The sequence below is a fragment of the Bubalus kerabau genome, chromosome 3 (assembly GCF_029407905.1).
Source record: "Bubalus kerabau isolate K-KA32 ecotype Philippines breed swamp buffalo chromosome 3, PCC_UOA_SB_1v2, whole genome shotgun sequence".
NCBI lineage: Eukaryota > Metazoa > Chordata > Mammalia > Artiodactyla > Bovidae > Bubalus > Bubalus kerabau.
Window position 1 is genome coordinate 4550094 of NC_073626.1, and position 23275 is coordinate 4573368.

General features: G+C 44.4%; 1 protein-coding gene and 1 non-coding gene across 3 annotated transcripts in view; one reads left to right on the top strand and one right to left on the bottom strand.

The window, feature by feature from the left end:
* Window positions 1-23275, top strand: part of DSP (desmoplakin) — a 44136-nt gene that overhangs the window by 2471 nt on the left and 18390 nt on the right. For both annotated transcript variants that reach the window (XM_055570536.1, XM_055570537.1), the window contains exons 2-11: window positions 9660-9762; window positions 11001-11149; window positions 12934-13108; window positions 16761-16889; window positions 17772-17822; window positions 18694-18855; window positions 19583-19687; window positions 21101-21196; window positions 21516-21641; window positions 22184-22336. In XM_055570536.1, coding sequence (XP_055426511.1) covers window positions 9660-9762; window positions 11001-11149; window positions 12934-13108; window positions 16761-16889; window positions 17772-17822; window positions 18694-18855; window positions 19583-19687; window positions 21101-21196; window positions 21516-21641; window positions 22184-22336 — 1249 coding nt within the window. The remainder of the gene's footprint in view (window positions 1-9659; window positions 9763-11000; window positions 11150-12933; window positions 13109-16760; window positions 16890-17771; window positions 17823-18693; window positions 18856-19582; window positions 19688-21100; window positions 21197-21515; window positions 21642-22183; window positions 22337-23275) is intronic.
* On the bottom strand, window positions 20812-20884 carry TRNAE-UUC (transfer RNA glutamic acid (anticodon UUC)). The gene has a single exon. It is a non-coding gene; the product is annotated as a tRNA-Glu (tRNA).

The following is a 23275-nucleotide window of genomic DNA, read 5'->3' on the forward strand; positions in this document are numbered from 1 at the left end:
GACTCAAGTGAAAAATGACCTAACTTCGAGGGAGGTTGTTTTTCTGCTCTTTGCTGTGGAGCTGCCGGGCCGACGGGCGGTGGGGGGCTGGTGCGGGGCCTCAGCTGGCATGTGGCCAGGGGTCTCTGTGGATCCAGGAACTGGAGTTTCCCCTCGCCTGCCCCTGCCTGGCGGGTGCTGTCGCCCTTAGAGGCCGAGCATTATCAGCACACACACAAAAGCCAGCAGCAGCCGAGGTCTGCATTTTACTAAAACAGCGACTGAGGGTCCCTGCACACGCCACACCTGTAATCCAGGTTTTGGTTTTTTTTTTTTTCTTTTCTTTTTTTGCGGTCTTGTGCCGAGGGAGTTTGTTAGTCCCTGGCAGGGACTTTGCAGAAGCAAGATGTCATCTCTCACCCGCCTGCCCTCTGCCAAATGAATGTTGAGGAAAGATTTTAAAAGCACTTTTCTGGCCAGAAGTTTTTCTAAATTGAGGTGCTTTGTTTTTAAAGTAAAAAAACAAAAGGAAAACAAAAAGAAGCCCCTATAAAAAACCAGCATGAGAGCGACTGGTTGAATCTAAACTCCTTTGTTTCTAAAACTCCCACTTTATTGGCTGAATTGGATTGGTGATTTTTTTTGCGTGATCCGTGTTTGCATGTAGCCCTTCCCTAAATACACTGATTTGAGTGTGAACGGAGCCCAGATCTTACTTTTCCTTTGGAAGTGGCTTTACAGTCTCTTGCCTTGGTCGGTCCTTGTCTTCCAACAGTTGTCACTGTTTAGGACTAACCGTTCTCACTCTGACAGTCCCTCCTTCCCTCGTCTTTTTCGGCTTTGTTTCAGACTGCATGGAGTCTGCAATGACTTTATTTACCTTCTGCTGCTCTAGCTTAATATTTTCAAGTTTAGTACATACTACTACATGCTTAATAATTAAAGAGGTTTATTTTTGAAAATTTAAACTTTGGATTTTTCCTGTGTAGGATGTTACTGTTTTCAATGAAGGCAGAATTACTCTAGTCTTTTTCCTGTAGAAATCACAAATCTGTAGTGAAATTCGGTGGCCAAGTGACCAAGTCCTCCAGTTAGATCTTCCGCTGATCGAAGTGTGGAATTTGTAGGAGGATTACCAACCAAATACAGTCACTGAGGGCTTCCCTTGTGGTTCAGCTGGTAAACTGAATGCCTGCAGTGCAGGAGACCTGGGTTCCATCCCTGGATTGGGAAGATCCCCTGGAGAAGGGAAAGGCTACCCACTCCAGTATTCTGGCCTGGAGAGTTCCATGGACTGTATAGTCCATGGGGTCGCAAAGAGCCAGACACAAGAGCGACTTTCACTTCACTGTCATTAAGCCACAGAAATATGTGCATATAATGGTAACGCTTTTCTCCAGAACTCAGTTTCCAAACCAGAATGTGTGTGGTCCCTGTGCTGTGCTTAGTGGCTCAGTTCTGTCTGACTCTTTGTGACCCTGTGGACTGTAGCCTGCCAGGCTCCTCTGTCCATGGGATTCTCCAGGGATTGCAGGCGGATTCTTTACCATCTGAGCTACCAGGGAAGCCTCACTATTTGGTACCTATTTTAAACTACCTTTTAAGAGAAGCCTGTTTCTTAGCATGAAATTAAACAGGCATATTTGCATTTAATTTTAGAGTGGGAAGGGGATGCTGGTGAGGACATAAACCTCACTTTCCCACTTGAGAGACAAAGAGATTAAGACTTGCCCCGAATCCCAGAGTCCACGCAGGGCTCGTCTGTCTGCCCTCTGCCCTCTTGTACCTTCAGACCATGCGCTGAAGTGTATGAGACTGGACAGTCCTGTCCTTCCAGGAAGAAAGTACATCGAGTGCATGTATTCGTTCACTCAGCCAATGCTTCCTGAGCATCTGCTGTGTGTTAGATGTTGGGGAGATTCAAAGGTGGGAATACAAAGACTTATGGAAGGGAGCGGATGCTTTTTAAGGGAAGATAAGGACATAAGTACTCTGTTACACAGGAGGGGCGCCCGTGACTCAGGCTTCATAAGGGACATGATAACATCTATAGTGGCGGCACTTGGAAGACTTTATTATTAAGGCAGTGGTTGAATTGGACTTTGGGGAATTTCAGCTGGTAAAGACAGGTGGGCAGAGAGTGCTCCAGTGGGAGGGAAGAACAGGAGAAAAATATGAGAGCTGGAAAACCGGGAGCAAGTTCAAGGGCTAGAGATGGTGGTCTCCTTATGGAGCATTTGCTGAAGTGGGGACATAGTAAAGAAGTAGGGAGGCAGGGTGGGCTGGGGACCTAGACTCCATGGTGGGGGGACTTGGGTAGGCACAGGGGACCCACTTCAGGTTTCATCCAAGCCAGTCACGGTCTCTGTTGAAGGAGCGGGGAGATGAGACTGTCACAGAGAGCTCTGAGACTGTTTTCAGGGCTTGTACAGGTGAAGGCGGGAGGTAATGAAAGTCTGGTCACGTTTGGTGGCAGTGGGACAGGAGGTAGATGTGATGGAGCGGCAGCTTCAGCTCAGAATTGGATCAGAGAGGCAGGCGGAATCTGAGAAAACAGGCTCGGGGGTGGGTGACTCAGAATGGTCATTGTAAATGTTTTAATGGGAAATGATGGCAAAGGAAGATTCAGTGTGGCTTAATATAAGGCAGGTGATACCACTTACATAGTGATTAAGTTTAAGTAATATATTTGATACAAACATCAGATCCGTGGTTAATAATAGTTACATCACCACAGGGCCAGGTATATTGTTGTCTCAAGCCTCAGGACAGACTTCCCATTTCACAGATGGAAAACTGAGGTTAACGTAGTTCCATGACTTGGCCTAGGTCACACAGCTAGTTAGTGGTTAAGCTGCCTTTGCGTCCAGTATACCACCATGGCTCAAGAAAAGATCAAACCTGAACATCTCTACTCCTTGTAAACTCTTTATCCAGTGCGTTTTAACTTCTTTTTAAATTGTTGCATTCCTGGGATGTATTTTGTAAGCATCGTGTTCTTTCATTCACACTCCTGTAGAGTTTCCATCTGCTGAGGAATGCAATTAAGCCCACTAATTGCTGGGCAGATCTACAGAACAGCTTCCAACAAGTAGTTAATTTTTTCTCTAAATATGGGCATAATTTCATTGTTGTTTAGGTGGCTGAAATGTCTTGGGAAAGACAAAAAGTGCTGATGCCTCCACGCTGACTTCTTGGGGTGGATCCCAGGAGGGCTTGGGTGTGTCTTGGGGAGTCTAACTCTCAGCCGACCAGTCTTTCCAGACTTCTCAGAGGTTCTGGAAGGAGTGCCTGGGGCCCTGCTCCCCACCCTTTGCTTTTCTCTGTCTCCCTCTTGCAATCCTGGGAAAATGGGCAGGTGTGGTTCTGATGTGGAAACCACCGCCCTACAGACCCCAAGACTCCGAGAGACAGCATCTCGTAAAATGCCAACATGGCCCCATCATCACGGGCACCTTAACACCAACACCCTGGGCTGGGGAGGATCCAGGACCTTCAGAGACCCTAGGAATGCGAAATCTAGATTTCATGAAGATGATGACCCAGGAGTGGGAGGCTGTAGCCAATAGGTCTGTTTTTGCTTGGAATTCAGAGTCTTGACATGCAGACATTTTTCCCTTGCTTCATCTGGCACCTGAAAAAATAAATAAATAAAATTTGAGTTGGCTTCTTGGGTAGTGGCTCAGATGTTAAAAAAAAAAATATGCCTGCAATGGAGGAGACCCGGGTTGGATCCCTGGATGGGGAAGATCCCCAGGAGAAGTGCATGGCAACCCACTCCAGTATTCTTGCCACGAAATTCCATGGACAGAAGAGCCTGGCAGACTACAGCCCGTGGGGTGGTAAAGAGTCAGACATAGCTGAGAGACTAACAACTTCAATTCTTTTACTTCTTGGTGGATAACTAGATAACTTCTACATGACTTTTTTTTTTTATAGACATCAGAAGGAATGTAAGTTTTCACATAGGGACAGAATTCAAAATAGAAATCCCTATTTTGGCTTTGAATTTTTAAGGATCAAATATTCATCCCCACTTAATACAGGAAAATAAAGCATATTTTTCTGATCCTTTCAAAAAATGTCTTTCATGCAGTTAAAATGTATTACTCTCTTTGAAGTGTTTCAAGTTTTATTTTAGATCTTATAGATAATTTTAGGAATTAAAAATTAGTTGACAAAGCCTGAAATGCCTCACACTTAGTACTCAGTCATCATTTCTTCTTTTTTTTTTTTGCGTGTCACTCTACCCTCAGTTTGCTGCAAGATATCCTTAAAATTAGGCAAAGTTCAAGATTATAAATTGGGGCAAAAACCACAAAGTGAAAAATCAAAGGGAAATCTAAGAATCATTTCACAACAGCAGCCACTGCTCCCCTGTAAGAGCGACCTGGCAGGAGGATTTAATTTCTGTGGGGCTTTCACCCTCGGGGGCTCCTCCTCTAAGCATCAGGCCAGCCCTGGGAGGTGGCTGTGTTCCTGCAGAAACCCCAGGCCCCTCCAGTCTAACTAACTTGCTCCAAGTCACAGGCTGTCTTGCCGGAAGTGGCCGAGCAGGGGGTGGCCCCCAAACTCTTTTCTGAAGTTAATGATCTGTAATCGGGTTGCCCTCCCCACCCTGCCCCCACCTTTCACCAACAAACCGTGTGAAAATGGTAAGCATGGAGAGGAAGTGGACCTTGATTAGAGTACTGATTCCGGAGATTCTGGGTGAGGACAAAACGAAGGATCAGAGGAAGGCTTCTTTCTAAAATTGATAGGAAAACAACAACAGCAGCATTTTTTTGCCCACTCTTCGGGTGAGGTAAATGCGCTACCTGATGGATCTTTGGAAGTACCAGCCTTTGATTCGCCTTTGTTTTTCTTCCCCTTTCCTAAACCAAACATGCGTTAGAGAGCTTCTGTGTGCACAGCCCTGTGTTGTCAGGTAGGAGTTGAAAGCGGCTGAGATGTGGGACTTTGCTCTCCAGGAGCAGGCCAGACAGGTGTGTAAATAACTGCAGAATGGGGGCAGAGGTGTGCCTGGAAGCTCTGTGCATGGAGGCCGCAGCCCTGGGTGTGTAACTTCTGATACATGATGTTTCCACTGACATGTGTTTAGTGAGTCTTAAAGGTAGGGTATTTTCCTTAGATGAAGTAAGCGATTTTTTAAAAAACAAACTCCATGGATGTTTTACTTAAGCTCTTTTAAAGAAACTCAAACTATGTATGGAATGTGTTTTGAACCTTGTGAGGAGCTAAGCAGATAGACTTTAAGTCCATGTTAATAAAAGTAAGTTTCAAGAGTATTACGTAATCATCATAATTTCCATCAAATATTTACTGAGTTTTTCCAAGGTCATTATTCCGTGAATCTGAATACACATAAGACATCATTTCGGGCACATGTCCAGGGTCCTGTGTTGGTGGAATGAGTAAAAAGAGAGAGATAGACAGAGAAGAGACCGAGCGAAGGAAGGAGGAAGAAACCGGGTGGGAGAGATACGTACACAAGAAATACAGAGTTGGGGGCACCGGTCAAATATCTAATGAACAGCATGAACGATTGTAAAAGACTTTTATAAAGCAAAGTATTAAAAAAAAGTCTTAGTCTTGTAATGTTGCATGCCGCTTTTCGAAATATTTTTCTCGTGTTTTTTTCTATAATCTTGGGAAAGTGCTAAACTAATGATGTCACAGTTAATTTTGGAATTTTTTTTTCCTTTAAGAAATGACTGTTACTTGTAGGTAGTAAAATAAAACAGAAAGCTTATAATACCAGTCTTGCTTTCATGTGGCCCAGTTGGATGAACATGCTGACCACGTTTTCCATTTAGCCTCCGATGAAGGGAGCTTTATGTAAACCTGCTGCAACCCTTACTTGTTTAAACAAGTTTTAGGAAGGATTTTCAGAAAAAGTGTAGGCAGGTCCTTTGTTGTATGAATCATTTGTCTTTGTGAGTTTGAAGATAAAACAGGATTTCAGAGATGTTAAAGACTTTTAAGGACACGTGTTATTTTTTCAAGGCAAGCTATTAATTTTGGTCAAAATTATTTTTTATTGATTTGACCCAAATGAGTTTTCTTTTCTTTCTTTCTTTTCTTTTTTTGCATTGATATCCTTCATCCTCCATGTCACTGAAATAAAATTTAAAAATTGAACTTTGATGTCTTTAGTTCAGTTCCTAACATGGTTTAAAATCTCTGCACCCCTAACACCAGTTTGTACTGGTTCTGAAAATTTCTTTGAGGCTAAGGATTTGTAAAGTCCTTATGTGCTTGTTAAATAAGTATTTATTTAAAAGTGATTTCTTCCTGTCTGATGGAATTTCGCATTTTCCCAAAATGCACTATATGAAGAGGAAACTTTATTATCTTTAAACAGAACATAGACTTTTGCATTATTTTCAATAGGAGCAGTGTTTTTGTTGGCTTCATAAAATAAAGTTACAGAACAAATGAGCTAAGGAAATTTTAGATAGAATCTAGCCTAACAGATGAGTTAACTGAGATCTAAAAAATTTCAGATATTAACTAAAAAAGATCTAAAATTATGTGAAAAAATGTTTTTGACTTAAAAAAATTTGAATGACAAAAAACCACCAGTGTTCCCTGAAGCAAGCTCTCCTGGCTCCTCTGCTGTAAGGTCCAGCCTTGCTAAGCATCTGGGTGTCTGGTGAGTCAGAATTCTGAGCAGACACAGCCTCCTTGATTTAAGTACAGCCGGTTCTGTGTGGGTCTGTCACTGGGCGGATATAGGACCGCTGAAATGTGAAGGTGGATTCTCTTTCCTCGTCAGTAAACCTCAGGGGGCCTGGGTCTCCCTTCCTCTGGTCTCATTTGGATGGTGTTTCCCAAGGATGTTCAGACTGAAGTGAGATTTTACAGACAGACGGGAGCTGTAGGTCTTGCTTTAAGGACCAGTCTTGAAAGGTTGTGTCTAAGAGAAAATTTGCTTCATCAGATCATACTTTCCTATAGACCAATCACAGTACCAAGGGTTCTTCATTACACTGTGCTTACAGTTTAGCTTTTCATTTTTCTTTTTTTATAACTTTAAAGAGATTAGATTTTTGTGCATGGCAGCTGTTAATCTATTTCCTAACATGCCAAGGCAAACACAGAGGGTTTTAGCCGCTGTCAAGGGTGTGTATAGTGAACATAAGCATGTTTTATTGTAAAATATGAAGAATTCTTTTTAGTATTATTAACAGACTGTGAAGTTACTTTTTTTTTTAAGTGCAAATTCATAATATTTTAAGCCAACATTTAATTGCTTTTCCTCTTTTTCCTGGATACAGTTCATTTCTAAGTGTCGTGTAACTAACTACTCTAGTAGTTGAGTAAAGAGAGCTGATGAGTTAATTTTGTTGTCAAAGGAATCTAGTGGCATAAAGTCACTTTAAAAAGACCTATATAGGGACTTGCCTGGCGGTCCAGTGGTTAGGACTCTTGCAAGAGGCGTGGTTTCCACCCGTGCCCGAGGCATGTGGGCCCAAAAAGATTTGCATATATACACTTAGAGACTTTCATTCACAAGTTTGGCCTCTCTGCTTCTTTTTTACTTTTTTAGTGTTTAATATTTTAATTTTTTACGATATGGAAAAACCCCAGCAAACATTTTGGCCAAGCCCTTCCCTCACCCAGAGTTCCCATCTGCACCTGCCTAGGAACTCCCTGTGCCAGTTTTTATAGTCCCACACATTATTAAGTCATTTAAGAAACTCGGACTTTGCACTGTGCTGAGAGTGCCCTCTCTGCGTGGGAGGGACTGGCATTCTTTGTGGGAATCACCCTCTGAACCCAGTCTCGTATCAGAATGACCCAGTGTTTCAGAAGAAGGTCCTCCCATGCCTCTTCAACTAGGAAAATAAATGTAATTCACAGGACTCCCTAATTGCCTACCCATCCTCGCTTCTCAATGACACTTCTGTGCTTCTTAATGTCTCTGTCTCCTGAAGTTCTTTCCTCCCTATTACAATAGGTGCCTTTTGGAAGGTGTTCTAAGTCAATTGGAATTTTGCACAGGTTTTGACAAGGGCTGGAGTCCTGTTTATATCTCAGCAATCCCAGAGGTGTGCCAGGCCTCCTGCATAATTCCGCGTGGGAGGCGGAGAAGGGTGGCATTCATGCGGGGAGGGTGGGGCGCCCTGGTTTTGTTGGGTGGGCGGTGCCTGGCCTGCCTGGAGCAGCCCGGGCCCCACCTGGCAGCGGTTCCCAGGGGAGCTGGTTTTTCACCCACGCACTCTCAGCTGGTGCTGGCATGTCGGGAGCCCGGCTGGCAGGGACGGACTGCCAACGGGTAGCAGTGAGAGAAAGTGCCTCTCGGATGTGAGATGAGGCGGAATCAGGAGCAGAGGGGAACATCCCACATTCTTGTAACCTTACCCCATCTCTGCCTAGTACAGCCTGTGCTTTTCAAACTTTTTTTTTTTAAACGGTGAAATTCTTCCTTTAAAATGCACAGACACCCTTCCCGACACAGACACACGTAAAAGAAAGTCCAGTGCATTGAGCCGGCGTCTGTTTTATCTGAAAGCTTGGGCTGGCCTGACTGGTGGCTCTGAACGCTGGCAGGAGCTCAGGTTTCTTGTAGGACACTCTTAAAGTCTTTCCTGAACAGTAATGATTTAATGGGCTTTAAATGTCTCTTAAGCTAAGCCGTAGTGGGCTGTGCTGTGGCATAAGGTACCTTGGCAAATTAAAAAAAATAAGACTTGTTTTATTATAGATGACTCTTTATGTATATCTGGAACAGACTGAATTTCTTTAATTTCTTTCTTTAAAATGTAGACTATCTAGGACTTCCTTTGTGGTCCCGTGGCTAAGACTGCGCTCCCAATGCAGGGGGCGGAGGTTCGACACCTGCCTGGGAATGCCGCAACTAGGAATTCACATGCGCAATTAAGACCTTACACAGCGAAACAAATGAATAACAAATAAAATATTGTTTTAAAGTGTAGAATATCTACAACATTCTCCTTAAACACCACCCTTGTTTTAAGGTTTCTGCCACTTCTCTTCCAGTAAAGTGCTGCGCTTGCAATACACTTGTGGCTGAGCATCATCATACAGGATAATACTCCATGGTCATCTTGAAAGGAAAAGTGCCTTGTTTTTGCATTAAAGATACTTAAATTTGCCATCACTTTCTTCACTCCGTTTTTTCTTGACCATTATCTTCTTTTTCTGTAATTGCAGAAAATAGTTTTTCAGAATAAGCTTTTCTTTCGTCTCCTACAAGTGTCCTCACAGACTGGTCAGGGAAGCCCTGCAGCTCTGGGCTGAAGCCCCCTTTTCCAGAGGGACTTTTGATGGCATTGACATCGGATGAGTGACAGAGAAGATGCTAGAAATGCATTTCCACAACTCATCCAGATTAGATCTTGTGCTGTGCTTAGTTGCTCAGTCGTGTCCAACTCTTTGCCACCCCATGGACTGTAGCCCACCAGGCTCCTCTGTCCGTGGAATTCCCCAGGCAAGAATACTGGCGTGGGTTGCCAGGGGATCTTCCTGACCCAGGGGTCAAACCTGCATCTCCTGGGAAGCACACAGACAAACGGGGGAGGGGACACAGAGACCCAGCCAGTGTGAACAACTGGGAGACCTGGGTGAAGTGCTTTTGCATCTTTTCTCAAAGTTTACGGTTTTTCAAAATTGAAAAAAATTTACCACCTGCCTTCTCTGTGTTTTTCCTTCAGTCAAACGGGAACGATGTCCAGGCACCAGAACCAGAACACCATCCAGGAGCTCCTGCAGAACTGCTCCGACTGCCTGATGAGGGCGGAGCTCATCGTGCAGCCCGTAAGCGCGCTCCCCCCACCACCCCCAGTGCCGACCGCAGCTGCTTCTGTTCCTGGGCTTGCTCCTACTGATGTAGACTCATGGACCTCTGCTCTCTCACCCCTCACCTCCTTCACACACACAGCACATAGCGATGCTTTGTCTCAGAACAGACTCCCCCGCCAACCTGCAGGGTTGATTTCACCATGGGAACTAGTTTTCACACCTTTTCCCCAGCAAATGCGTGCTCTGTGGACTGCCACCCTTTTGGGATTGCGATCACCTGTGGTCGTTTATGTGATTTGGTAACATTTTCTCTTCCTAGAGATGCACCCTGACGTGTTTGTGTCACTGGGTTGTCATGGATTGTGATGTCCACCATCAATTTAATGTCATTTTTTCAGGAAAATTTACCATCTTGTGAGAACAGTTCTACAGGAGAAACGTTACAAAGTGTGGGAAAATGAGCAATTAAAAATTGAGGGGAGATGGTAACATTGGTGAAGGCCTTATGCTCCTGGATGTTACTGAGATAGTGTACGATCTCACGGAAACAGGCGTAGAAGTCAAGAGATGTGTGATTTTATCTGAATACCCATCATTCAGCTCCCTCCAAAAGTGGCATTTCGCTAAGTATCACTCATCATCAAAATCAGGACAGTTATTAGCTCAATGCAACCAACTAGACAGCTTTCTTTTTAAGAACTGAAAAGTTATTTCCTACAAGATGCAGGAAAAACTCAGTTTGTGTGTAAAAAAAAAAAAAAAAAAAAAAAAGACCTTATCTGGCATAACGATACAGGGCTTTTACCACAGCAGAATTCCAGTTAGATGAATGGCTTGTGTAAATAAGAAAGATAGGCATTTAACATTGAAGCAAGGGCGAGATTAGCAATCTTTGGATATGCTTTTAAAGGCCTCTCAAAATTTAAAATACAGTCTACAATTTTGGTTTGTAACAGTGAAAGTCCCACCCCATGGACTGTAGCCTGTCAGGCTCCTCTCTCCATGGAATTCCCCAGGCAAGAAGAATGGGTAGCCATTCCCTTCTCCAGAGGATTGAACCCAGGTCTCCTGCATTGCAGGCAGTTTCTTCAAATTAATAAGATAATTTTCATTTAAAGATTTTTTTGCAGTTACATGGAATGGGGCGGGGGGCTTATTTAAGTTTATAGCAGAAACTTTAGCTTCCAGTTAGCACACATGAAGCTCTTCTTTCCCATATCGTGCGCTCCCTTCATGTGACTTCTTTCTTGCAGGAACTGAAGTATGGAGATGGAATTCAGCTGGCCCGGAGCAGAGAGCTGGACGAGTGTTTCGCCCAGGCCAACGATCAGATGGAAATTACCGATAGCTTGATCAGAGAGATGCGGCAGATGGGCCAGCCCTGTGATGCTTATCAGAAACGGTATTGCAGGGACTTCCCTGGCGGTCCAGTGGCTAAGACTTCCTTACTCCCAGTGCAGGGGGCCCGGGTTCGATCCCTGGTTAGGGAACTAGATCCCATGTGCCACAACTAAAGATCCCACACGTGACTAAAACATCCTGAATGCCACCACGAAGATACCGAGTGCCAGCTAAGACACAGCAAAGCCAGATAGACATTTTTAAAAAAGAGAGAAAGAAAAAAGGTATTGTCCACAGAGCGAGCGTGGTGCAGACGGGCCTGCAGACATGCAGGAGTTGTGCAGAAGTGGTGTAGGAGTTATGCTCAGTCCCCTGACCCTGGTCTTCCCATGAGGGAAGCACAGACGTTCTCTGGGAAAGGCCCCCTTGCTTGATAATTTCACCCCTTTTTTGGATCTCTAATACAAATCACCTAAACCCACTACCTTCATCTTTTGTGGAATCACGAAGCTGCCGAGCAGTGACTTAAACAGACCTGCCCAGGAGGGTGTGCTCCTTTTGAAGAGTCGAGTTTTCTGTGAGGTGTTCACCATGCTTCCACTTAGGGGGCAACAAAAGCCTTTGGCGCGGTCGTTGGCGTTTGAGTCTGAGATTAAGTTGAGGACTTCCCTGGTGTCCCAGTGGCTAAGACTGGGTGCTCCCACTGACGGGGGCCTGGGGTACATCTCTCAGCGAGCTAGAGCCCACATACCCCAACTAAGAGTTCACCCTGCAATGAAGATAGAAGGTCCTGCATGCTGCAGCTGAGACTCGCTGAATAAATATTTTAAGTGAATAAATATTTTTAAAAGAATGAATAAAATAGAGCCCAGCTAAGTTTACTGCATACAGAAATGAGACTCATAGAGTTGAAGATGCCGTTTTATGCAGAGGTGTGTAGTCTGATTTTGTGTGATCATGGTATTCAGAGCGTGGGGTCCTAGGAGACCCCCGGGCTGGAACTCATGAGAAAGTAGAAGATGCTACCAGGCTGGGCAAAGGCAGTTACCCTTGCTGTGATGCTTCAGGCTTGGAGCAGCAGAATACTTAAGGTTTTGTGTATGACTAAGGTTAAAATAAAGCCTATAAATAAAACATTTGTGAGCTTCTCTGGTGGCTCAGAAGGCAATGGCAACCCACTCCAGTACTCTTGCCTGGAAAAATCCCATGGGCAGAGGAGCCTGGTAGGCTGCAGTCCATGGGGTCATTACGAGTTGGACACAACTGAGCAACTTCATTTTGACTTTTCACTTTCATGCATTGGAGAAGGAAATGGCAACCCACTCCAGTGTTCTTGCCTGGAGAATCCCAGGGACGAAGAAGCCTGGTGGGCTGCCGTCTATGGGGTCGCACAGAATTGGACACGACTGAGGTGACTTAGCAGCAGCAGCAGCAGCAGCTGGTGGCTCAGTGGTAAAGAATCCATCTGCCAGTGCGGGAGATGAGGGTTTGAGCCAGGAAGATCCCGCATGTCTCAGAGCAACTAAGCCTGTGCTGATGCTACCTAGCCTGTGCTCTGGAGCCTGGGAGCTGTAGCTAGTGAAGCCCGCCCAGGTGCCCTAGAGCCCATGAGAAGCCCCCGCGTTGCCATGAAGAGTAGCCCTCACTCGCTGCAACAAGAGAAAAGCCCCTGCAGCAATGAAGACCCAGTGCAGACAAAATAAATACAATTATAAAAGAAAAAAGAGGTCATAAAAAAAAGAGCACGTGTGGTCCCTGTACTGACCCAAAGGGGGATGGTTGCCCAGGACGGGTCTTCAGGGGCTGTCTTCCTGCCGCGGTGTGATGGTTCCCCTCTCCTTTCAGGCTGCTGCAGCTGCAGGAACAGATGCGAGCCCTCTACAAAGCCATCAGCGGCCCCCGCGTCCGCAGGGCCAGCTCCAAGGGTGGCGGAGGGTACACCTGCCAGAGTGGCTCCGGGTGGGACGAATTCACCAAGCGCCTCACCAGCGAGTGTCTGGGGTGGATGAGGCAGCAGAGGGTAAGCAGCTTCCGGCGGGAGGAGGTTGGTGCTCAGAGTTCCCGGCCCTGCGTGCGAACCGGGGCGGCCGGGGCAGTGACCTGGGCCTCTTGATGTTTTCTCCTTTTCCTCATCTGCTTTTATTTTGGAATGAAGGCTTTTATTTAGAAATAAATGAAACTTCCGGGGATTTTTTCTTCTTCTTCTTCCTCCTGTGGCTTAGGGAACCAGCCTCATGGCTTTATAGTCGTACTTTATCACTCGAGTAATATTTAACAGGTATGATTGAATTGGTAGGTTGTGAAAATCTAGTTCTTACAGGATCATCTGTTATGGGAGTTCATGGGCTAAAAACACTTCATCCCTGAGCTCCTCAGGTGTTACCGAGAGGTCCCTAAGAGAAAGAAGGAGAACGTTGTGGAGGTTCATTTAAAATGGTAAGGAATTGGAGGAGCTGGACAGGCAGGGAGACTGGATCTTCCAGTTTGGGCTCACGGGTTGTTTCATCTTGTATTTTTGAAGTGTCAGGCGTCTTGTGCAAGCGTGACATCACTGATGTGGGAGTGAAGTGAGGTGCTGGCACCCGATGTGCTGAGCTCTGAGAACTGGAGTTTCTACAAAGGATTTTTCACTGCTAATGATTGTTTTGTTGTTTTATGTAGTGATTAGGAGCTGTAATGAACAGGTGGCAGGAGGAATGTACCATCATCATGTAGATGGGAATTTTATAGTGAGAACCGATCCTGACGAAACATCCTTCTCTTGAGAATGTGATCGGTCGTGCAGAGGTGGGATCGCGGTTGTCAGAAATAGTGGTCTTATGACTTGTTCTTGGAAGAGTTTGGCAGTGGTTCTGAAGTTTCTCAATCTTTTTTGTGGGTGTTCTTTCCCAAGTGTGAGGGCTTATGGGACTAAACATTCATTCATTCGTTCAGTTAACCTTTTCTCCCATGTCTTACAAACACTTTGTAACACTCTTATAATAAGGTGGGGCTTATAGAGAGCAAAGTTGTAATTCCAGAAACGTAAATACAAACTTATTTGCAGGTTTCCGAACTCCCTTTAAATCTTTGAACACACGTTTCTGAAGCGTTTGCTATATGTTGACTCCATGCCAGAAAATGAGGGTTCCAAATTTGTGTCCCATAGCCCTGAAAGGGAATATTACTGAAGAAAAAAAGATGTATATATATATATATATATATATATATATATATATATACACACACACACACACACACCCAAGTGCCAAATTTCTATGCAGAGCAGTGTGGGGTTGATAGCTGGGTTTGAGCTGTAATAAAACCGTGCTCAGATAGGGGTAGGGAGGGGTGGCACGCCCATCCTCACAGGATGGAACCAGCAGAGAAAGCTGGGCAGAGCTCCTGGAGCCTGGACTATGTCGGGAGGATCAGTGACATTAGGTGAAACAACCTTTGAACCAGATGACTTCTAAAATGGCAGATCCCCTTACTTCTTCTTAGTCACTATGACAGTTCTATAAAATGACAGCTCATACTTTGTCACTTTCTGAATTCATGCTGGGTGTAGCTTTGTGAGAATCTTTTGTAGCAAAGGCTCAACTTTTTTTTAATCTGTAAACATAGCATTTTATTCACAAAATGTTTACACTATCCCTACAGTACAATAAGTTTTTAGTGACTTAGCATGTATCCTCTGGAAAAGTTTGGTATAGAATATTCAAGCTAAAACAGTAGTTTAAAAGTATGCCAAGGCTCAACATTTTTGTTTAGTTGATAACTTGTGTCCGACTCTTTGTGACCCCATGGACTGTAGTCCGACAGACTCCTCTGTCCATGGGAATTCCCAGGCAAGAATACTGGAGTAGGTTGCCATTTCCTTCTCCAGGGAATATTCCTAACCCAGGGGCTGGCAGATTCTTTACCACTGAACCACCAGGGAAGCCCCAAGGCTCAACATTTTCAAATTTTGAGCATTTGAAAATAGCATTATCACATGGACTCACTTTTCCATTGTGGTGAAGAACGGGGGCATCGTCTAATAGATGATATTGATGAGGCTTTCAAAGGAACTGTGAGCTGTTTTATCCCTTGTTGCCAGTTTGCTCTGAGGTTCTCCAGCCCTTCCCTCTTATCCCTGCTTCCTGCACGCCTGCATTCTTCCTGTCACTCCCGGGGGACTGAGCGCAGGGCCAGCTGATAAGGGAGAGGTGTCTCCAGCAGCACAATTGCACACAGTCGCACAGCTCCGGGGCCAGGGTCTTGTTTCCCTGATTTGTGTTTCTGCTGATGAACAGGGCAGATACTGCACACCTGGCTGGTAATGAAGGCGGGGTTGGTCATTTCATTAACTTCCCGGTGCACTTGCTTGCTTTGCTTTAAGGTTGAAAGGAGCCACAGGAGGGCAAGGTCAGAGTCCTGGGTAACTTACAGTTGTCTGGTGGGCTGCCTTTTCTGAAGGCTCGGCAAGTACATGAGAACATGGATGTGGCCCAGAACAGCGTGTGTTGTCCCTGCTGCAGTACCATTCTGGAACGTCTGCCCTCGCCATGTCCAAGAGATCTGGCAATTGACATGAGCTCAAGCCAAAGAAAGATGAGATGATAGACTCACCCCAGTATGCAGCTTGTGAAATAATGTGTTTGATTCTTATTATTTGGCACTCTGAAATTGAAGTAATGGAGATGTAAATTAGAAAGTTAGGTTTGCTTTTTAGAAAGCTAAGATAAATCCATAATCTTAATATTGCCAATATTCATTGAACTGAAGGTGTTGGATATATATTGTCACTTCTCTTTGAAATGGGCCATGGAGAGTTTTGCAACCCACAAGGCAGTGCTAAATTCTGGATTTAAAGAGTCAACGACTGCATTACTCAAAACAAGTTAAAGAAATAAACAATGAAAAATTGTCTTAGGCCAACTGTTAAGCTTGGGAAGTAGTACTTGATGGAGCTTAATGAACTATTTTTAATGCCCATTTAAAAACAACTGAATATAGAAACCTCTGTCAGCATCTTACCGCACTGTGTCATACTTAGATCTGCACTCACAGCTGTGTATACGCACAGGTCACTTGGACGTGCACAGGTAGATTTTTTTTTCCTTCAGAGTGCACGGTCTAGGTTTCAAGGATCTCATTACAGAATCATCTCTGCTCAGCCCATCTTGAGATGAGGGCAGATAAGTTGAGGGAACCCCCAGCTTTTACTGTGTTGGGCAACCCCCATGAGCTGTTTGGGATTCCCTAGCCTTTACAACGGAGAAGGCAATGGCACCCCACTCCAGTACTCTTGCCTGGAAAATCCCATGGGTGGAGGAGCCTGGTAGGCTGCAGTCCATGGGGTCGCTAAGAGTCGGATACGACTGAGCGACTTCACTTTCACTTTTCACTTTCATGCATTGGAGAAGGAAGTGGCAACCCACTGCAGTGTTCTTGCCTGGAGAATCCCAGGGATGGGGGAGCCTGCTGGGCTGCCGTCTATGGGGTTGCACAGAGTCGGACATGACTGAAGTGGCGCAGCAGCAGCAGCAGCAGCCTTTACAAACTTTTTTTTTGGTTTCAAAAATATTCATTAGTTACAGCTTCATTTGTATCTGAGTGGAAGCTTCATATGCGCCGCAGCCGCCTGGCCACCAGGGGTGCTGTCGAGGAGGGAGTTGGAAATAAGGGCCCTCTGTCTCCCGTGGCAGGCGGAGATGGACATGATGACCTGGGGCGTGGACCTGGCCTCGGTGGAGCAGCACATCAGCAGCCACAGGAGCATCCACAACGCCATCGGGGACTACCGCTGGCAGCTGGACAAGATCAAAGCTGACCTGGTACTTGGAACTCTTCCTTGTAGAGGCGTCCAACAGTGTACTGAAGGGTGCTCTAGTTACATCATCCCAGGCAGTTTGGGCTCAAACATGAGTCTGTGATTTCTTCCCTAACAGACTGGGAATTCTTTTTTTTTCATCTTGGCCTGTAGGCATTTTTTTGAATATTGAAGTGTAGTTGATTTACAATGTTGCGGTTAACTTCTGCTGTACAGCAAAGTGATTCAGTTATGCATGTACACATTACTTTTCATATTCTTTTCCATGACAGTTTATCACAGCATATTGAGCACAGTTCCCTGCGCTGTACAGTAGGAACTTGCTGTCTATCCATCCTGTATACACTAGTTTACATCTGCTAATCGAAACCCCCAATCCACCCCCCGACCCCACTCCCCGCTGGCAACCAGTCTATTGTCTACATAGCGTCTGTTTCTGCTTCGTTGATGAAGTTCATTTGTACCATTTACATCATTGACTTTTGTTCTTAGCCCGAGATGGTCGTCCTTACTTCTTCCACTTTTTTTTTAACCTACTTTTGTCTACTTGAGTATCCCATCAGGTCTTTCCCTCTTTTCTCTAAGTTCTGAGGAGTCCTAAATGATATTTTCAAACTTTTAAAAGTTTGTGTAACAGCGAGTCTGTAAGTGATAGTGATGAGCCCTTCACTTTGTAGAGGTACCAACACCAGGCCAGTGAACTTCGCCTCCAGACCGACTGGGAAGGGTCCCTGTGGGTAAAAGTTTCCGTAGAGCAGCTACTTCTTGTTACTGGGGAATCGGAAGTTAGTATGTGTTTGACAGAAGGAGGTTTAGAAGGGCTGTTCTTTCTATGTAAACCCTCAAGGGGAATTAAATAATTAACTCGCTGTTGGTCTTCTTCTAGCGGGAGAAATCTGCAATCTACCAGTTGGAGGAGGAGTATGAAAACCTACTGGTAAGACGACTTATTTCTGAAAGCTCTGTGTTCAGTGCAGTTCGGTCTTGTAAATGTGGACCTGGGGATTAAAGCACCTGCTTGGCGCTATCCTCAAGGACTCTGGAAGCACGTGGAAGTATATGAGGGACTTGCAGGTGCTAATTTCATTTCTGCTGCTGTTTTCTTTATAAAGGAATTTTAAAAGAATTTTTTCTGAAGACAGTACTTAGGGTCCCGTCAATAGCGCTTGTTAAATACTTGCAGTTAAAGCCATAAAGCTTTTCCACTTGTGAACTGCAGCCTTTTTACCAAATATAAGCAAAAATAAGACTTGTTTTCTTTAGAGAGAGGTTTTCCAGACCATCCTTACCGTTTTATGAAAAACGGAATCAATTCCTTGACTCGTGAAAAGAGAGATTTCTATTCTTCTGCCTATTTGAGTCACCCTGTCTCCACTTTTCCAGTGTTTCCCTGTTGGCCATGATACTATTTAAATAACATGGCTAGTGGCAACACAGCTATTTTCCAAGGTGATGACACTTTGAATTTCGGGGACATTGGAGAGGGCAAAGGGAGCTTGATTTATCTTTTTAAGAATCTGTTTTCTCTTTATAGTCCAAAACTAATTAGTGAAGCCAAACATCAGTGTATGAATCCAGACCCATCTGGATCAAGCTAGTTCATTGTATCTAAAATTGTCCCCTTGTTCCTAAGTTTGGGTGGGTCCTTTCTACCTCCCGGCTGATCACTGAATGCAAGAGATGAACATTTGACTGGTTCTTGGGATTTTTGTTGGTGAAAGGAACCAGCCAGGGTTTACCTGTGGCGTCTGCAGGGAGCACGGTTCATCTGCATATTGTCCTAATGCCGCTTTGACCGTCCTGTGCAGAAAGCGTCCTTCGAGAGGATGGACCACCTGCGGCAGCTGCAGAACATCATCCAGGCCACGTCCCGCGAGATCATGTGGATCAACGACTGTGAGGAGGAGGAGCTGCTGTATGACTGGAGCGACAGGAACACCAACATCGCTCAGAAGCAGGAGGCCTTCTCGGTAAGCCCCCAGGGGTCGTGCGGCGGTGATGGACGCATTTGTAATCATTTAATTGGCCAGCTGTCATTCAGCCTTGGTGGAGAGATCGTGAAAAACCATTCCTTTCTGAAGGCTTTTCAGTGACTTAAGATGGGCAGTGTGGTGCTTAGCATCTCAGAAGACAGAGGAGTGAGGTAGTTCAGTCAGATATCCCTGAGTGTACAGTGAAGAACGTGGTGGCTTAGACCTGAGAAGTAGACAGTCTCAGTGTGTGTTGTGGGCTTCCCAGGTGGCTCAGTGGTAAAGAATCTGCCTGAAATGCAGGAGACCTGGGTTTGATCCCTGGGTCGTGAGAATCCCCTGGAGAAGGAAATGGCAACCGACTCCAGTATCCTCGCCTGGAGAATCCCATGGACAGAGGAGCCTGGCTGGCTAGTCCGTGGGGTCACAAAGAGCTGGACACGACCTAGGGGCTGAATCACAACGACAAGTATGTGTTGTGACTCTGTCACTTCCTGTGTGAATTCGGATGAGACATGTCACCTGTCTGGCCTCAGCCACATACTGGATCTCAGGCATCCTTTCTGGTCTTAAAAATGCTACAGTTCTTGAGGAACACATCACACAGTTCCCTGGCATTGTTCATTTCCAAGATGCAGTTTTGTATTTGATTCCTCTAAGGATGGTGGGAGGGATGGAAAGCTGCCAGTGACTTACTCTAAAGGATTTGCTTCTCTTTCATTCACAGATACGGATGAGTCAGCTGGAGGTTAAGGAGAAAGAGCTCAATAAGCTTAAACAAGAAAGTGACCAACTTGTCCTTAATCAACATCCAGCGTCAGACAAAATTGAGGTGGGTTTCATGAGATTTATATTTTTATCAGGGGAAGAAAGGGGACACTTTTCAAAAAATAAGACTGTCCAAGAAACAAAAAAGACTATACAAATGAATAGTTTTTGCCCATTGCAAAGCCATGCAAGTTTATTAATTAACACCCTAGACCAGGGATTGGCAAACCTTTTCTGGAAAGAATCAAAAAATATAATATTTTAGACTGACAGGCCATTTAGTCTTTGTTGAAATTAACTCTGCCACTGTCGTGTGAAAGCAACTGTAGCAACATGTAACTGAATGAATGTGGCTGTTTGCCAATAAAACTTTATTTATAAATGCAAGTAGTGGGCCAGATATGGCCCTTGAGCTGTAGTTTGCTGACCTCTGTCCTAGACTGTGATCTGTGGGATGTGCTCAAGGCAGACTCCTTGTCCAAAGGCTGACTCCCTCTACTGACAATCAGTGGGCAAGAGCTTTGATGGATGGTGGGAGGGGCTATATGCAGAAATAGCACAGTCAGCTCTGATAGTCATCTCAAAATTAGTCATGCAGTGATGACTGGTGTCATCTTGATGCTCTTAAGTACAGTTAGTCTTTAGTTTCAGGATCGGTTTGTTCACATTTATTTGAGGCCAGTTCTCAGAATTGCAGCAGCTTATGTCATGGCTACAGTCTAGTCATCATGTAGATAACTTCTTCCACCTGGTGGGGGTTTCAGTATGTACAGGACAACTCACAGGATATAGTCCTTGAGGAGGAACTAAAGATCCTTGACGTTGCTTAATGACTAAACTATTAATGTTTAGTCATGTTGGACCATATTCCTTTGTTTCTCACTTCTCTGATTCAGCTCATTGTTTGGGTCAAGTTTTTCCACAGACAAAAGGCAGTTTGAGGACATGGGCGAGGGGGTGGGGGCACGGACCATAGGGTCCTGCTCCGTTTCTCCTTGAACCTCCCCATGATCTAACAGCTAAACAGGAATAGGACTTGATGCCCCCGATTTATCCTTGTTCTGACTGGTCTGTTATAATTGGTCAGGAGCTATGTCATTTGGATGAATATTTTAACTAATACTTGTAAGGATACCCATTTGTTAAAACTAGGTCTTTTTTTTAACTGCACAGCTTACAGGATCTTAGTTTCCTGACCAGGGATTGAACCTGGGGCCACAGCAGTGAAAGCGCTGAGTCCTAACCAGTGGACCACCAGGGAATTTCCAAAATTGGTCTTAAAATTTAATTTCTACCATACCAAAAGGTTCCTGTTGGGAAATTCTAGTTTCAGTTTTTAGAAAAAAACTTTACTTGATTTGGAATTAGATTTAAAAAACTGCTTCATACTTCTCACTGAGGCTCACCCATCTGCAGATTGATGGATGCCTCTCCACGGCTGGGTGGTGGAGACACGGCTGCTGTTCTCTTGTTTCAGGCCTATATGGACACCCTGCAGACCCAGTGGAGCTGGATTCTTCAGATCACCAAATGCATTGATGTTCATCTCAAAGAAAACGCTGCCTACTTTCAGGTTTTTATCCTCAGCAACCATTTAACTGTCTTTTGGGTCTTGATGCCTTCTCTTTTGAATGTGTTTGAAAAAGCACTGAAAACAGTATTTACAATATTGCATAAATACTATTTGTTGGGGTTTAGCTTAGAGGAGCGTAGACGGGTCACCAGTCTTTCTGATAGTCTCGTGCTCTCCTGTAAGTTTCTGCTCTAATCTTTTCCTTTAACCACCTGTCAGATAGACTCGTAGGGAAGATACTCCTGCAAGTTGAAGTACTAGGTGATGCTGCGTGTTCAGTTGCTTTTAACTGACATGGAGTCACCCCCGTCCTTCACAGTTTTTTGAAGAGGCTCAGTCGACGGAAGCCTACCTGAAGGGTCTCCAAGACTCCATCAGGAAGAAGTACCCTTGTGACAAGAACACGCCCCTGCAGCGCCTGCTGGAGCAGATCAAGGAGCTGGAGGTAGCGTCTCAGATGCAAGCCCTTTCCTGGGAATAAAACAAATGCACCCACCCATGGATTCAGACTGCTGTTTGGATTTGTGTTGCTCTGCAGAGCAGTGAGTGCTCAAAGCTCAAGCAAACCATATCTTCACTTTCAGTGGCTTTTCTCAAATACATTTCTCTGCATGCTTAGCTACTGTTGCAGATTACTTCTGCTTGAGTAGTTACCATTGCTCTAAACAAAACGGGAGAGAACGCTGATGACCTAACATGAAGATCCCTTTGGAAAAGCATACGTCACATGTTATCAGCATAGTCCTCTCACACAGTGATATGCTTTCCCACCCCCCTAATTCATGGCCGTGTTGCCTCTGTAGTGGCTTCTTAGGAAAGGTACCCGTGGTCCCTGCACACAAATGAATGGGTGGCTTTTTACAGCTAATGCAACTACAGCAGAGTCAAATTTGTGTTGTCACGATAGCTACAGGAACGCCATTTCAAGATCTCACCTAATTTTCAGAGAGTATGTACGTTCAAGGGTGGTTTTATTTGCAATTGCAGAAAGAACGGGAGAAAATCCTTGAATACAAGCGCCAGGTGCAGAGCTTGGTAAACAAGTCCAAGAAGATTGTGCAGCTGAAACCGCGTAACCCGGACTACAGAAGCAATAAACCCATCATTCTCAGGGCTCTCTGTGACTACAAGCAGGACCAGGTGTGTGCTGTTACTCAGAATGCTGCCAAAGTGTTCCCTTTCTCTATGGGTGGATTTCTGTCCATCGAGAGAGCAGAACTGAATTTAGGTTTCAGGGAGCACCCTAGTAAATGTCTTTCTTTTGTATACAAAGGGTAAGCTGTTGAAAGAATGGAGTGATTTTGTTCTGAATCATGTGATAATTATCAATAAGTAGGACAATAAGTATTTTTAAACTAATTCTGTTTTAAGGCTTAAGACTTCTTTTCTTCTGAGATTAAAAGCAAACAAGATACATGGCCACTGTGCTGCATGTAAAGGGAATGTCATTGTGGATTTTATGTATTAAATGAACACGTCGGTTCTGTAGGCTCTATGGTCAATACAAACTTTTATATGGAAAGATGGCTCCATTTTAGCAAGTTTTTATGAAATTTCCACCACTCTGTTTTCTTATAAAAATTATGGAGGATTTAATAAATGAAAATGTGGCTAGTTGATGAGATGAATGTTATAAAACAATGGAGTTTATTATACCATGCAGAAATGGTTTTAGAACTTGGCTGGAGAGAAGGAAGAACTCAAAATGGAGATTGAAATACCTACTTGTCAAACTTGTTACATTAATAGTTAAGACAGATATCTTAATTTACCCATTTTAAGAAGCTATCTAGTTGATTTAGAAAAGAAGCAATTTAGATGTTGGAGTTAATTTAGAAAGTTGTTTTTCTGGGGACCTGATACCAGAAATTTTTTGTTTTTATTTAAAAATTTTAACAAGTGAATGAGATGTGATGTCCACACACTGAAATCTACTATATGAAACAAAAACTCACAAGTGTGGAAAAGTCAGGGGGTGAATTTTTGCTTTATAAAAGGATTTATCACTTCACTGGGGGACTCCCCTGGCTGTCTCCTGGAAAGTCACTCCTCCTAAATCCCTTCAGATACACCTTGTAG